The sequence below is a fragment of the Coturnix japonica genome, chromosome 14, assembly GCF_054131305.1.
Source record: "Coturnix japonica strain WE chromosome 14, WE-NBRP24, whole genome shotgun sequence".
Lineage (NCBI taxonomy): Eukaryota > Metazoa > Chordata > Aves > Galliformes > Phasianidae > Coturnix > Coturnix japonica.
The window spans coordinates 9,628,839-9,643,944 of NC_140676.1; the positions used below are offsets into that span (position 1 = coordinate 9,628,839).

At 40.1% G+C, this 15,106-nt stretch overlaps 1 protein-coding gene and 1 long non-coding RNA gene across 3 annotated transcripts; one reads left to right on the forward strand and one right to left on the reverse strand.

Annotated features, from left to right (window-relative positions):
- Positions 1 to 3,570: 3,570 nt before the first annotated feature.
- Positions 3,571 to 12,012, reverse strand: DUT (deoxyuridine triphosphatase). Of its 2 annotated transcripts, none has more exons than XM_015873016.3 (7): positions 11,884 to 12,012; positions 11,303 to 11,465; positions 10,336 to 10,427; positions 9,418 to 9,462; positions 5,582 to 5,656; positions 5,028 to 5,098; positions 3,571 to 4,127 (listed from the first exon to the last, which is right to left on the reverse strand). In XM_015873016.3, exons 1-7 carry the CDS (start codon positions 11,888 to 11,890, stop codon positions 4,071 to 4,073), a joined length of 510 nt encoding a protein of 169 aa, XP_015728502.1. In that variant the 5' UTR covers positions 11,891 to 12,012; the 3' UTR covers positions 3,571 to 4,070. The 2 variants fall into 2 exon arrangements, with proteins under 2 accessions (XP_015728502.1, XP_015728501.2); XM_015873015.3 differs by having other exon boundaries at positions 11,707 to 12,012.
- On the forward strand, positions 6,189 to 7,862 carry LOC146758458 (uncharacterized). Its single transcript, XR_014934384.1, has 3 exons — positions 6,189 to 6,323; positions 7,152 to 7,213; positions 7,740 to 7,862. It is a non-coding gene; the product is annotated as an uncharacterized LOC146758458 (long non-coding RNA).
- Positions 12,013 to 15,106: the final 3,094 nt, after the last annotated feature.

A 15,106-nucleotide genomic window follows, 5' to 3' on the forward strand; every position in this document is an offset into this window, starting at 1 on the left:
GGATTGCCAAGGAGCTGTTAGTGAGGGAAGTGCCCTGTGTGCCAATTCCAGAAATCAGTAAGGCAGTACAGTCTGCCCTATATTTCCAGACTTTTGGTACCTTACATAACTAGGTACAAAATACACAGTTTTATTTCTGATTCTTTTCTTTGGAAGTGCAGTCATGTGCAATCAGGTGGAATAAGTGTGCTGATAATTTTCCTTCAGAAACTGTAATGATTAGCGATGTGGACACTTTTCTCTTTAGGCAGAAACCATGAGGCACTGAAGCAAGCATTCACTTTTCTTGCACTTGAGGTCACAAATTTATGCAAGTCAAAAATGTTGAGCCTGCCAAAAACATCATGCTACACTCTACCAAATAAAAGGACACTGTTATTCTTACAAGGAAAGGTTTGACAGGACAGGAAATAGGCAGGGTCATAGAAGTTTACTTAATACCGAAGCTTATTTAACCATCTTTAAGCCAAAATATAATGTTATTTTTTCATATATATTTGTATGTATATATTGGGGGGGGGGTGAGGGAGATAAATACAAGTAAGCTATTACAGGAGCAATAGCCAATACAGAAGCTGGGGAGCTTTAACAAAAGTTCATGTAATTCAGGTTGCTGTACATCACCTGTCTCGACTGGGTTAACATGCATTAACTAAGTTTTAACTTATGTCCTGAAACTGCAGCAAGAGGAATCCGATTTAGAGAATCCAATGCATTTTACCAGGCTATACACTATTTCCATTACAATCCAATCTTTAAGTAAACTGCATTTCTCTTAAAGGAATGAAGGAGGAGGAAGAGCAGAATATGAAAGATAGGAAAAATGTTGCTGTTCATTACAATTTTCCATTTTTGTTGAAACACAGCAGGAGAGCAAAGCCACAGGCTTCTCTACTGCTCTTGCATGCCAGGAGGGATTATGCAAACACTGCAACCACCCAAATCTTATTTAAATTATAGTCATTGTTCCCCCTTTAATGGTTATACTTTTGCCTGCTTTCACTCAAATATTGCTGCATCTTGCTTTCCGCCAACTTAGTCCCAATGGGAGTCATCAACTCTTAATTACAGATGAACAGATCTCTGAAAAATACCTCTGGAAAGAAAAAAAAAAAAAAAAAAAAAAAAAAAGTAGAAAAGAAAGCAAACCTTAAGTGCCATCTAGTGGCTGATTATTAAAAAACATTAGATTAAAAAAAATCGGAACATGCCGATGTAACCTGACCAGCTGAAATGAAGGAGTGCTTGAATTCACAACCAGCAAGGACCTGGTTAATAACTGGGGAATCAGGGAAAGGACTAAAGATAAATAGTATCTTTAGAGTAACTTTCAAGATTTTTGGCCTTACTTGGAGGTAACTATCTTACAATAGAAAAGCTCCATGTTCCAAGGAGACAGCTGTAAAATTCCTCAAGTTTTAGACAATTCTTCTTGGACAAGTGTCCCTTCTACATATAACCAGTAATTAACAGTATAAACTTTAATAGCTCAATTTGAACCTGTTTAGTGATAATGGAGAGCAGACCAACAACACAGTTATTTTATATATATAAGTATAGCACTTTTACTTTCAAGTTGCTTCAGAGCTTTCAGTTTTCTTCGGTGTCATACAATGAGCCTTGGGAATTATTTCTCAGGGAGCTTCTGGAGGAAAGAACCTGTATAGATAGATGTATTTGACATAAGACTTGATGCATGTTAGCTTCTAGCTTCTTGTGGAACTACTTGCTCTAATGTCATCCAGCCAATGACATACTTAAACCAGCCTGATGCTGGATCACAAAACTAATTAATAGCTACTGAATTTAGATAGGCTAGATCTCAGATGAAGTAATGAACAGTATCAATGTATCTACCAGCCCTTTCTTCTTTCTGCTAATGCAAAAATTCTTAAACATGCCACATTTTAATGTTAATAGGATCAAATGTGCTAAGTCAAGCTTACAATTATAAGGAGGGGGAAAAGTACCTGTCTATCATCTTATCTCTGTTCACACGAATGTAAGTTTATAAGAGTCAGGAAATTAAGAACGTAAAATTCTCTAAAGCACAGTACTGTGCCTCTCATTTGCCAGACAGGAAGACAAAATACTTTCATGATAAAAAGGAAACATTAAAATAAATGGAGGGCTCTCCATGTTCATGGTAATGAACAAAACAAAAATAACAGGTTTTGATACAGGTTCTGGTCTGTGATAGCAAGTAAGAACTTTAGAGCATTCAATACATTGATGTGTAACTCTTGCTACCTTCTAAGAAATAAGTATTTATCTTCAGTATCTTTGCTACTCATACTAAAGCAAGACTTCATCTCCTAAAGAAATTATCTGGAATTTATTACAATAATGCTGTGGTTTGATGTATATGGGGAGTTCAGTGCACAGGTGATCTTGAAAGCATTTCCACTGACTCAAATACGTGTTTATTTTCCAAGAATCTTACTGGCAGGAACCTTGCACCAGTCTTAAAATACTTCTAAATAAAAATACTCTTCAGAATAAGTGAGAATAAGAATAATTTTCGTAAAGACACTTATCAGCCTGTATGCTGACAAAACATGGATCTATGCATTTACTGCCATGTTTCCTCCTCATATATTCTTGCTTCTCAGATTGCTATTTGCTAGTATTTGCACATTTCTTCCTATCTCAGAATCTAGAGTATCACTGTTGTTCAAATATGTAAATTAATATTTTCCAAGTTACAGCAAACGATGCACAATATCAATAAAGCTCAATGTTGTTCTCGTAGGTTGCTGCCTCAAGTAAGATCATTCAGTATCTTTTATGGACTTAAGTCAGTTTAGCCCTTGCTTTTTTTTCTTTTTATTTTCTTTTTTGTGCTAGGACAGAAGAGGAGCAGCAAAACCTGCTCTCAAACTCCAGCAAGAAATGGGTTTACAGAAAAGGATTTATTCTGATTTTAAGACATTTAAATAGTTGTTGATAACTGTAGATCCTTTCTGGCAGATTATATAAAGGAAGATGCTTAATGTCAAGATTGTTTTTCCAACAGGCTGAGAACCTTATTACCATGATGTGCTTCTCACTCACAACAGCCATTGGCATGGTAAGCCTGTATATACAGATAGAACAATGTTGTAGTAAGGCTTTAAGGGGAAAAAAGCACTGCTTAGCTGGTAATGCAACTAAGGGGAAAGGTTTTTACCCTGGTCAAAGATAGATGTACTTGAAGTTTCACCACTGCAAACTCAAAGTAATGTCTATGGTTGATGGAATCAGAATGCTGTCACACTGCTCTTTGTTTTCTAGCTCTTTAGGGTAGTGGGACAACATATATAATGTGTCAAATGGCTAATGGTAGATAAGGATGCAAAACAAGGACAAAAAACTATAACCTGAGACCAGGAAGGAGAGAATTCTGTGAACATCTGGGTCTACAAAAACCCTTCTACCCCACCACTGAGATCCATCCCAAAAGAGTTTTTCTGTTAACAGGTCAAAATGGATTAAGTACTCCAACTGGAGAAAAAAGGTTTGATTCTGAATCGTGAAAGCAGTATGTTCTCCATACAGTACCTTATTCATGAATGGTATTGAACAGCAGCATGCTTCATAGCATTTTTTTATTATATTGAAGTGATTTCCAGATGAGTTGTAACATTTACTTTACGCTCCGTATTCCCTGCTATATATCTAGTGAGCTGAAGAAATGACTACTTGAGAACCAGATAAGGATCAAAGTTAGAACACTGCCTTTGAAACAGCCATTTCTGACAAGTCATAGAAGATGCAATATTGAATATCTTCACCTTATTGCGACTTAGGGATTACAGTAGAAACTCATATCAATATACATATTATTGCCAACTCTGTACAAAGTAAATTCTCAGTATAAAATACTGATACACATGAAAGCTTTCTTTCAGGAGATTAACATAAATAATATTAATGATGACAAAATGTTTAAAAAAAAACCAAAACTAACTGACCAAGAAATTTAAAATATTACATGTAATTCAAATTCAAATATTGCATCTAATTCAAATGGAAATTTCGAAGTATAACAATAAAAAAAAAAAGCAACAGAAAGCACATTCACATCATTTTCAGTTCTTTCCAGTAGAACCAAAGCCACCTTCACCACGTTCTGTATCATCTAGAGCCTGAAAGACAACAATTATAACAAGCTTGTTTAGATTTTTAACTTGTCTTCAAGTCCCATATAACTAATATTGTTTATCAGAGGACAGTGCACTTACAAGGGCTGCCCTGAAAGTTATGCCCTCTTATTATGTTGGCTCATGGCATCAGAGGCAGATGTTGGTGGTATGGCAGGAGGCATTGAACCTTCCCACCAATATGCTGTCACGTTTTGTTGCTGTGTGACAGATGGCAGCAGAGGGGCAGTCTGACAAAGAGCATATCAGCAGCACAGTGAGGCAGCAAGTGGTGCATCTCAGCTGTGGTGACAGCGGGTCATTCTGCTAGTGCGGATTTTTATAAGTATGGCATACAAAATTTTACTCATTGCTGTCAAAAATAGTGGTGACTATGTTGAAAAATAATGTTTTGCACCTGAGAATTTGCTCTATCAAACAGTGTTGTTAAGCTCTTTGTATCTGTGGTAGTTTCAATGGAAATAAATAGGAGGCATTACTTTCAGAGTGACCTATGTACTTGGCTTCTCACAGTAGATCAGAACTGTCAGTAACTCAAACTAAACCAAAATATTTTAAAGTCAGTTTTCAATGCCTTCCTTAAGAGCTTAAACAAATCCCACACTAAGGGACAACAATTTCTAGCATGTTTCAATTCAAGCATATACAAATTCAAGCATTTCTCATCTGCTTGTTATCTCTGAAACACTTTGAAATAATTAAAAAAATATCAGATAATGCATGCAAAGCATAAAGGGTTTTACACAAACCATAACAGAATTACTGCTTAATAGTTAACATAGTTTTAAATGAAAGTATGTACCTAAAGCAGAAATTTCATTTATCTAAAACTATCTTAAACTACTAATTGTTGAAAAAAAGGCAATATTCCCCTTGGCAACTTACTTGAACTTCTTCTAGCTCAGGATAGAAAATGCGTTCACAGATGAGCTGGGCAATTCTATCTCCTTTTTTAACTGCAAAGAAGTTAAATTATTATTATTTCCTTAAAAAAAAATCCATACAAGTTTAGATAATCTCTTTCCAAGAGTTTCAGAATGTAATAAAATACTTATTTGAAATTTTGTTAAACAAATATTAGAAACCGCAGAAAAAATACAGGCTATGATAAACTCGTGCATAGCCCTTTTAAATGAAGTTCCAGCAGCAATACCAGCTCAAGGGACATCCCCTCATTCCTGCTGCTATACTGTAGCACCCTAAGTATCATTATGCATAAATACTGCTGAGACAGTTGCTTGTATGATGCAGCTCCCCTGTGGATTCAATCCAAAAACTTCTCAGACTTCCTTTGTAACAGATCGTTAAGTTACCAAGATTTAGTTACCTGTAAAAACAGTCTCAGATAAATTTGCCATTTCACAGATTTTTAAAGAATACTTAAATTCTCGTCTCCCATCAGATATCTAAAAACAGGCTTTGCTTAACTTAATACTTACCTTCAAAAGTCTCCTTGCCGAAGTTGAAGAGCACCACACCAACGTTTCCCCTGTAATCCTCATCAATAACACCAGCTGAAAAATGGAAGAATTAAAAGGGATATGCAATTACTAGATGTTGCCAGTATTTTAAACAATGCAGGTTTAGATTGGTAACAACTGCAGTGTCTCATGCTGGTATACTTTATGCTGCTCATGCACAATTAAACACAGGGAAGTCCAGTTTTCAGTGCATATATTTTGAATTCTGCTTACATAAATACTGAAGTTACATGTCCTTTCTAGATATTCCAGATACCATACATACAAAATACTACCTTTAGATAATATAGATGCCATAGAAAATTGTAGTATGACTACGCCCTGAAGTGTTATTATTGAACATATATACTGAAGAACAGAAAATGGGTTTTTTTTCTTAGTTTCTTCAATTGTGTGAAAATATTGCATTATATATTGTTTGTTATGTTACTGTATGGTCTCTGGACCTGCAGAAGTGACCATTTTCATTTATTTTAGAACAGGCACCAGTTAATTATATGCCAGTTACATAAAGATCTTGCTGCAAATACTGAAGTCTGAAGATGACTGTTGAGCATCCCACTCCATCCTTTCAATGTCCAACATGCAGGGTTAACAGATATGTTGTAGGAAGAGCTTGAGCGCCACTGAATCTTGCCAAATGACCTCAATAAAACATGGCTCCTCAGGCAGTATACATCTTTCTTTGTTGGCTAAAAAGGTAAGTAAAAGGTAGCTTTTATATTTAGCAGCAGCATCTACAAGAAATTCTAGACCTTAGCACTGCTTTCTGAAAAAGCTGTGGCCACTTTTACTTCCTTTAATTTGAGAAACGTTCAATTACTTTGTAAATGTCACTTCAGAATTCAGGCTTCCTTCTTCGTTTCAGCAAGCTTACCATTGGGGAGGATGATCCAGCCCCCCAAAATGGAATGATATGTAAAAAGAGACATAGGTTAACTCTCTAGGAATTGAAAACTGCGTGATACTTAAGATAGAAACAACTGATGAATATTTTAGTGGCTAAACTGAAGTCAGAAACGTTAAGTCACTTGTATTATTCACTAGAGGGAGAAAAACTTTCACTAAGCATTCAAATTTTGTAAGCTTAGCTATAAAGTAAACAACACTCATAATGAATCTACAGATTGCTTCAGACTTGTTTTCTAGCAGGCAAGAACTGCACTTCCCACACAATTCTGAGGATGAAAGCTTCCCAGAGGATACAGAGGAAGGATAATCTTCCTCAGCTGTATATCTAATCTAAACAGAACTTGCATTCAGACTTGAAAATTTGTATTAAGAAATAATTTTAGAAAGAAACAAAAAAAAACCGGCTTTGTGGCCAAAACCACTAGTCTAAATGTTGTGCTGAATGGCCATAATACTTACAAAGTTATGATCATTTCAAATTCTTGTAGAGATTTTGTGAAAGTAATTGCCTTCCAAACATTTTCTCCTTACATATATTATATTCAAGTGGTCTTACTAAATTTATTCACCACCACCATCTACATTTTGAGTTTAAACTATGATATTTTTATTACAGAATATATGATCCACGAAGACCTGACCAGAAATTCAATGTTTTGGGCACACTGGCAAAACGTGGTAACAAGTTTTCTCTCTTGTCATTCTGTTATTCCAGACCAGCAAGTTGCAGTAACGATACACAGTGCTGAGCACCAAGACTTTTCTAGAACACGTGTAATGGGTGGAAATCATCTAAGTCATTTTTGGAAAAACTGTGCATTAGAACTGGCACTCTGACGTATGGTCTTACTCTGTCAGAAGTTTGGTACGCCATTTGTTGGGAAAGCATCCACACCTAACAGATGTGAATTCTGAATGTGTTCTTGCATGATCCCATATTTTTTTCTCCAACCCAGTGATTCTCACAACTTCTTTTTGTGTATTTTTCCTTAAGTGGATAATGGTTTTCATCGTGAAATTAGTACTTGGGCAGGACAATTAAAACAACACTATAATCTGTTTTGGTTTTGTTTTTCCAGAAATCCTCTACTGTCAGTACTAATTTTACTCAGGATTTTTAAGCTGTTTTTTTGACCAACTGAATGCAAGTCATCCTGCTAAGCACTGTTTATTTCCTTCAAGCACTTCCTTGTCTATCTTTCAGATGGAAACATTGTTACAAAGGTGTAGCAGAAATACTAAGTCATGGATAGAAGCAGTGATTGAGCACCTGGCAGGAAGGCAGGGCCAACCCAGGGGAGCTCAGGTGTATGCAATGCAATTCAATGCACCTGAGTGACTGGAAGGGCTGCAACCAGGATCCACCCCTTCCCAGACCTCATTTAAGGGTCGGCAGTGGAGGCAAAAGGATCTCACTGGAGATTCCTGCCTATTTCTGAGGTTTTCCAAGGGTAAGCAGATTTATTTTTCCTTTGTTTGTGTGTTCGTGGCTGCTGCATTTGGACTAATCCTCACTTCTTGCAACCTAGGGCTTTGCTATCTTGCTGTTATTGCTGTGCTTTTTATCACATTATAGCATTACAAGAGAATATGTATACTTTTTCTTTAAAATGAAAAATTTTATCAGTAAGAAACACACTATAGTAGATGATGTATGCTATGGTGTCTTGGGTATAGAACGGAGAAGCTTTGATTCCCATTTTAGTGATTTTTGGTGGTTTTTTTTGGTTACTCAGGAAACCCTAAATGCACCCAAGGTCAGTAGACCTAAAATAATCGATTCTGATATAAGACAAAACCTGAATGACCTAAAGCTGGCACAGATGTTCCCCTTTAATCTGATACCAGAAGCATATCTCAGATGAAGCCAGACTTTCATATGCCACAAAGCAAACCCAACAAAGCAGTTCTGCAGCAGCTCTATATTTACTTGGAGCTGTCTTTGCTTTATGGCTAGCCTGGCATCAGAGAGAAGGATGCCCACAGTTACCATCCCTAATATCCACCAGAGCCCTGCCTGTAAGCAAATATAGGCTAAATATAATTCCTATATTTGTCTGTGCTTGTAAGTCATTCAGTACTTACACACAGGTTGTATTTATGTCTCACTATAGCTACAAGCTGTGTGACAAAATAATTGAGTACAGCTCTGCTGAAGAGGATGTGGGGAACTGGTGGAAGGCAAGATGGATGTGAGCTCCCCTATGAGGACAGGTTGAGATACCTGGGGCTGTTCAACCTGGATAAAAGAAGGCTCTGGGGAGACCTGAGAGTGACCTTTCAGTATTTAAGGGGTGGCAACAAGAAAGGAAGAAAAGACTCCTCAGTGGGCTCTGCTGTTGGAGGACAAGAGGAAATGTTCTGAAGCTGTGAGAGGGGAGATTTAGATTTGATATAAGGAAAAACATATTATAAAATAAGTGTGGTAATGCAACCTGGTAGGAAGTGAGTATTCAGTTTTACTTTCAGGCTTGAATTAATGCACCAAGTTAGAGCTGTTATTCTATATGCCTTCATTTAATTAATTCAAATCTTACACCAGACTGAAAAAAAAAAAATAAAATCACACATAGCTCTTTAGTTAAATGGAGAAAAACAGACCAAAAGCAATCTTTAAAGCCTAAACCAAAATATAGATTGTCAGACATTGCTTACAAGAACATTATTAGTGATTCTCCTATAGTAACCTTATAGTATTTTATAATTCATCAAGTCTTAAACTAATTGTGATTTGTTGAGTCTCTTTGGAAATTAATCAGTTATATCCTTTTGCTAGACCCCTAGTGAAGCTACCATTATTTATACCTACCACAGTATGAAATTAAGGCATTTTACAATTAAGATTTACAAAGTTATAATAAAAGTAACAAAAAAAATCTTACCACCGACATCTATGAAGTGCTTTGCAGCTAAACCAGATCGTGGTGCTGGAAAACAAGAATTATTCTTGTAAGTGCAAAAGAAAACATTTATAGATAAGTGTGTTTATACCAAGTTGTGATAGCAAGAACTGTTCCCACAGTCTATCTAAAATAAATGTGGCTTTAGAGGAACGGTTATAAGCAGTATTGTATATATAAATAAAACCAGCTGCTACAGCCTACAATAAAATTGGTATCTTTAGGTGATATAAACTTATCCTTGATTAGACCACCAAATACAGAACAGGTTTCTCCAAAGAATGCTGGAGTAGGATGCTATTCCACTGCTCTGGACTGGTCTCAAAAGACTATTCTGGCAATCCATTCTAGTTGTGATTGAAAACACTATTTGTCCATTTACTGAGAACACTGCATACAGATAATTTATGTGTGGGCTTTTTATATTCCTTGGCCTACTTTGATGAGATGCTTAGATGTCACTCTCTTCAAAATTTGCTTTGTTTAGGATGAAGTAATGAACAAACGCTCTCTTCTTAAAAGAAAGAACACAGCAAACTGAGTATTTCCTTTCACTGTGGTAGAATATCTTGTATGGGTTCTCTCCATAATTGTCTCTACAAGTAGTCTATTCTTTTGAGTTCTTAGCTCAGGACAATCACTGCATCTTCCATATGTCCCTTACCTATTGGTCTTCACCTTTTTAACTATAAAACTGCAGAGAAATAATCAGCGATCACATCACCTACAAAGCTGTATGCAGGATACAGCTCTCTAGCATGAGGTTTAATAGATTGCTTATGCATGTGAACTTCCGTATGTGTGTAGAGTAATGCTGAAAGCAAAACCTAAATGTAAAGGTAACCCCAAACCTCTCTGCTATGAGTTCACAGGTGTTTTTTTTATAGCCTTTTTGCTTACCCACTCGGCCATAGCATCCTGAAGGAAGCGCAATCTGAATGTCTGTTTTCACTACAGCCTTCTCCATGGGTGGGATCACGTAGTCGTAGGCACTGTGTGAAGAAACACTAGTGACTTGCGGAATCAAACTCTATAATCCAGAGATGGGTTATAAAGCAGGTATGTTTATTCCAGCATTGCGCAGCGCCGGGTACAAGGGGGATAGCTCCTCCAAACTTGCACACCGTAAGGAGAAAAGTGTGTTATAGATATAGGTCAAGCTAATACATAATCAATAGCATCCTCCTCAGTTTGATTACATATTCATTACATTCCCTATGGCCCCATTCCTCACAACCCCATTCCCTCATTCCCCACGACCCTTGCCGTTGTTTTGGGGTGAAATTCTTCTGTTTTCTTCTTGGTGTTATCTGCTGCTATCGTTCTCCCACGTCAGCAACATCTTGACCTGGCGTATCTAATCCTTCTTCTTGTCAGAGGTCTCCAGACAGTTTCTTCTTATCTTTATTGCCCTCTTCTCTGGTCTTCTTTTGACTGTCTGTAATTCCCCTTTTCCCTGCCCTTTTAAACTATCTACAGTTACCCTTTGTCTTGGTTTCTGTGAAGTTCCCCTTTCCCTTTCTATAGCAAAGTGTTACCTTACCACCATTTTGAGGCTTTGCTCACTCTTCACTAGTTTATATGGAATACTTTAAAAAATAATAGTGAATTCTTTATCTAAAGGTACAAAGCTACTCAGAATTACTGCTGCTGGGATGTGAGAGCACGACCTACCACCGGGGTTATCATACAAGAAACTGTTATGGATCGACAATACAGGTCCTTACAGAGATAATCCCGTAGCATCATTCAGATATAGCGTGATCATGAGATTGCTATTTCTATCTGCCTTTAAGTGGTAAGAGAGATATAGCACACAAGTTCAATTTGAAATTGCCGCGCACTGTAGGCGCGGTTCCTCCCTCACCTGTACAAGTCGTAGCCCGCGGCTCGCGCGGAGCCCTTGGACGGAGCGCAGGCGTTCTCGGACAGCTTGGTGAAGCGGAGCAGGGCTGTCGGCTCCCCGGCTGCCGAGCCCTTCTGCCTCTTGCTGGGGGATGGCTGCAGGGCGGCCTCAGAGCACGGCATGGCTGCACGGCGGGAAACCAGCACCGTGAGGTAAAAAAGAGGCGCGAAAAAGCGGCAGCGCCCACTGCGGGCGGAGGGGAGCCCCGATCCCACAACCCCCCCCCCTGTCGGAATGGCCTCGCCCGAGCCCTCCCCAGCGCGGGGCTCTTCCCGTTGTCAGCTCCCGCCCCGCTGCGCTCCCCGCCGTTTCTGCGCACAGTGCGGGGCGGAGCGCGGTTCCCTCTTATCCCCTTCCCCCCTTACTGAGCCCGCGGAGCCGTAGCTGCTGTGCGAGGCTCGAGGCGGCCCTCATTGCGGCCGCCATGCGGGCGGCGGAACGCGTCAGGATGGTTGTGCTTTCTACCGCTGTCCGGCGGTAACAGCCCCCCGGGGCTCAGTTGGGCTGTAAGCGGCCCCGCTGTCGCTACGCCCCGGCCGTACCTGCCATGAGGCGCGGCGGGGGCCCTGGCAGCGGCACAACGATGTTGGGCTTCCCGGGCTGAAGAGCGGCGGCGCCGCGCAGGGCCGGGCGGACCCCGCGGGGCTCGCAGCGTTGCCGGGGGAAGCGATGGCGGCTGCACGGCGGGAGGAGCCAGGAAGGGAGCCGGGAAGGAGGGGGGGAGAGCGCCTAGAAGGGCTGCGTGCATGGGGAAGGAGCGAGCTGAGGTCCGGGTCGCCTCAGCTTCGCCCGGTATAAAGGTGCGCTCCCTGAGGAGGCTGGAGATAGGGAAACCCCCTTGGTGTCCACACTGCCCACGTCTCAACTTAGGCGCCACCCTGGTCAGATTTTAGGGGCGTATAGTTGTGATAATCACTGCACCTGTACCATCCTTTCTAAAGGACTTGCCTTCTTCACGCAGAGAATCATAAGCTTAGGTTGGAGGGGACCCTACAGCCCCAGCTGCTGCTTTGGGCTGTGTGCCCCCCCAGCTCGTCTGCCCAGGGCCCACCCAGCCTGGCCTGGGGCACCCACAGCTCTGTCAGCCCATGCCCGGGCCTCACTGCCCTCCAAGTAAAGATCTCACATCTAACCCCTATCTCCCTTCTAGTCTGTAGCCCTTCCTCCTAGTTCCTATCACTATCTATAAAAAGGTGCTATCCTTTCTGCTTACAAGCTCCCCTCAAGTACTAGAAGGCCATGAGGAAATCTCCCAAGCCCTCTTTAAGCTTTCCTGATGTGGAAGCAGCTCCTGCTGGATTTGTGGCTACAATACCCATGGTTGGACACTTCGGATGTATTCTCTGCGTGAGATGGAGTGTATGAGGTTGTTCTTGCTGTTACAGTTCCTAAATGCAGCCAGATGGCAGTGAAACCATTGCTGCACACTGTGAATTGGCTGTGGAAAATGGTATTTAGACAAACATGCTAATGTGGGTTTCTTTATTGGTGTTCAGCACTTTCAGCCTTAATATATGTGCATGGTTTGAAGAAGAATGTGTGAGTGTTGTAGATGTGTATGGAAAAAAGCGTAGAATATTTCACTTCTCATATAATTGACAAATTGGAAGTTGACTAGATTTCTGAGTTCTATGAAATGAACACCTAATTATAAGAGGTTATTTATGCAAGCGGAACTTCATAATGATTAAAACTACATCCTGCATTATAGTGAGGGCAAGGCCTGGTTTGTGAGTGGCTGCCTCCATGGGGTTGGCTCAGTTCTGGCTGCAGCTGAGGTAGCCTGAAGCTCCGTGCATGATATGGAGGAGCTCCTGTTGTCATCAGCAGAAAGTTCTCAACTGCCCAATGCTTTTCTTTTTCTGGATCAGTGCTTAAAGCGTGACAAGTTTGCCTTGGTACCAGGGATGTGCTGTTTGCTCTGGAGATAAGCACTTATTTGGTCAACATTTCTGCATTCTTGACTTCTGACTTGTGCTGTCCTGTTAGGCATGTCCTACTGGCTTTGAGGAGTAATACTGAGATAAACTGAAATTACCTGCCTTTTCCCTGAAAGAGTGGAAGCTGCTTTCTTGTACACAGAAAGAGGTGCCAGCTTCTTTTATGGATACTAATCCCTAAAATTCTTTGCACTGAAGTTTTTGCTGTTAGAACAGTTCTAACTTTTATTAGGAGAAAAGTGTGCCTTTAAAATAGACATTTCCTCGCTGCCACCCCAGTCTCACTTAAAATAGCTGCCTCTCTCTCTGTGATTAAGATGTGTAATTTAAAAGGCTGCCATGGGGGAGTTTATTTGCAATTAAGTTTATTTTTGATCTTGTGTTTTGCTGTGCTGCACAGAGGGCTATAGGACTTTGTCAGTGCTGTTCCAGAACAACTTTAGTGCTTTGTTTCGCTTGAAACAAAACTTCCTCTGATGAAATGACAGCAATGGTGTAGCTGTGAATTATTGCTTTTATTTTTTGTGGAGAGTGCAAGCTAAAATCTGTTACATTTGTTTGTGGTTGCACTGACACAGCTCTATATTCTGTGTTTCCCTGCAGCTGAGGTAGCCAAAGGTGTTCCTCTGCCTTGTGGCCCCACCAGGCACCTGCTTGTAGGCTGAATAAGTAGAGAAGCTCTAATCATGGTGTGGTGACTAAACTTGGCTTTGAAGGTAGGGACATCTTCAGAATGCATGTAGTTCATTAGCATGGCTGGTTAGCCTGCAAGTTGTGAGATGTGCCTTATCTTTAATTGACCCATTGAAGGCCAGAGGCTGTGTCAGGGTAGTGGTCAAGCAAGAAGAACACGTATAAAGAAGTGTTGCAGTGTGCAAACTTTGTGGCAGATCAGCTAGCATGCAGTAAGTCAGTGTCTCATCTGTGTGTGTGAGGCTGGCTGACTGCACACCAGTTAATGAATCTACCTTTCAGACGGGACAAGCAAGGTATATTTCCCCATTCTTAAACCTCCATGAGTGGCTGAGCCGTATGCTTGAGCCCTTGGGCTCTAGCTTGGCTGTCTGAAGTGTGGGATGTGCCGGCTTTTGAAGGAACTTCAGAATATGTTTGCTCTGGCTTCACAGAAGGTTATTTTCCATTTTGTGTGTCTTTGGTCACCTTATCAATGCTTGTTTTTGTTGTATTTGATCAAATCAACACCAGGCTGTAAAATGTGTAGAGTTGGTAATGTGATATATGTTCAAAATGTGCTAGACAGTCTTAGAGCCACTTTTTCCTAGAGTTGTCAAACGTGTAATTAGAATTCAGTTACTAACATAGCAATTAAAATTCAGCAGTTGTTTTATGCATAATGTATGTTAAAAAAAGGAAGTATCTGTTTCAGAGTGGGAAGGGAGGTGGACTGGTAAAATTCTGCAAGTTGCAATTTGAGAGTTCATAATTAACGTGTTCACCAAATTAATTGTGCAAATGTGTTGAAAATTATGATGAGGACGATGTAGTGGAAGCTCCTTGGAAACTGCTGTGTTGAAATTACTTGTCAATTTGTGGAAATAATGCTTCACTTTAAAATGGCTAAGCAATGTTGTATGTAGTTTGTGTTGCTAGTTATACACTCCACAGCACTGTAGTGTAGATGCATCTTTAATTTATCTCAGTAGTCTGAGCACACACTGACATGTGTGGCAGTACTTAGTTTTTGATGGCTGTTCATTTAGAAATGAACCTCATGGGATTTGTTTTTGCAGTGCCCACAGTGATGTTTGTGAAGAAGCTGCGTTGACCTCATTGCAGCCTTTCAATACTTGAAGGGAACTTACTC

Excerpts from the sequence above, each read along its gene's own strand:
- DUT (XM_015873015.3), bottom strand. The coding sequence starts at position 11,767 with ATGGCGGCCGCAATGAGGGCCGCCTCGAGCCTCGCACAGCAGCTACGG. Across the intron at positions 9,463-10,335 it reads AGGATGCTATGGCCGAGTGG|CACCACGATCTGGTTTAGCT; the intron begins GTAAGCAAAAAG and ends CTTGTTTTCCAG. Across the intron at positions 5,099-5,581 it reads CGGCAAGGAGACTTTTGAAG|TTAAAAAAGGAGATAGAATT; the intron begins GTAAGTATTAAG and ends ACTTCTTTGCAG.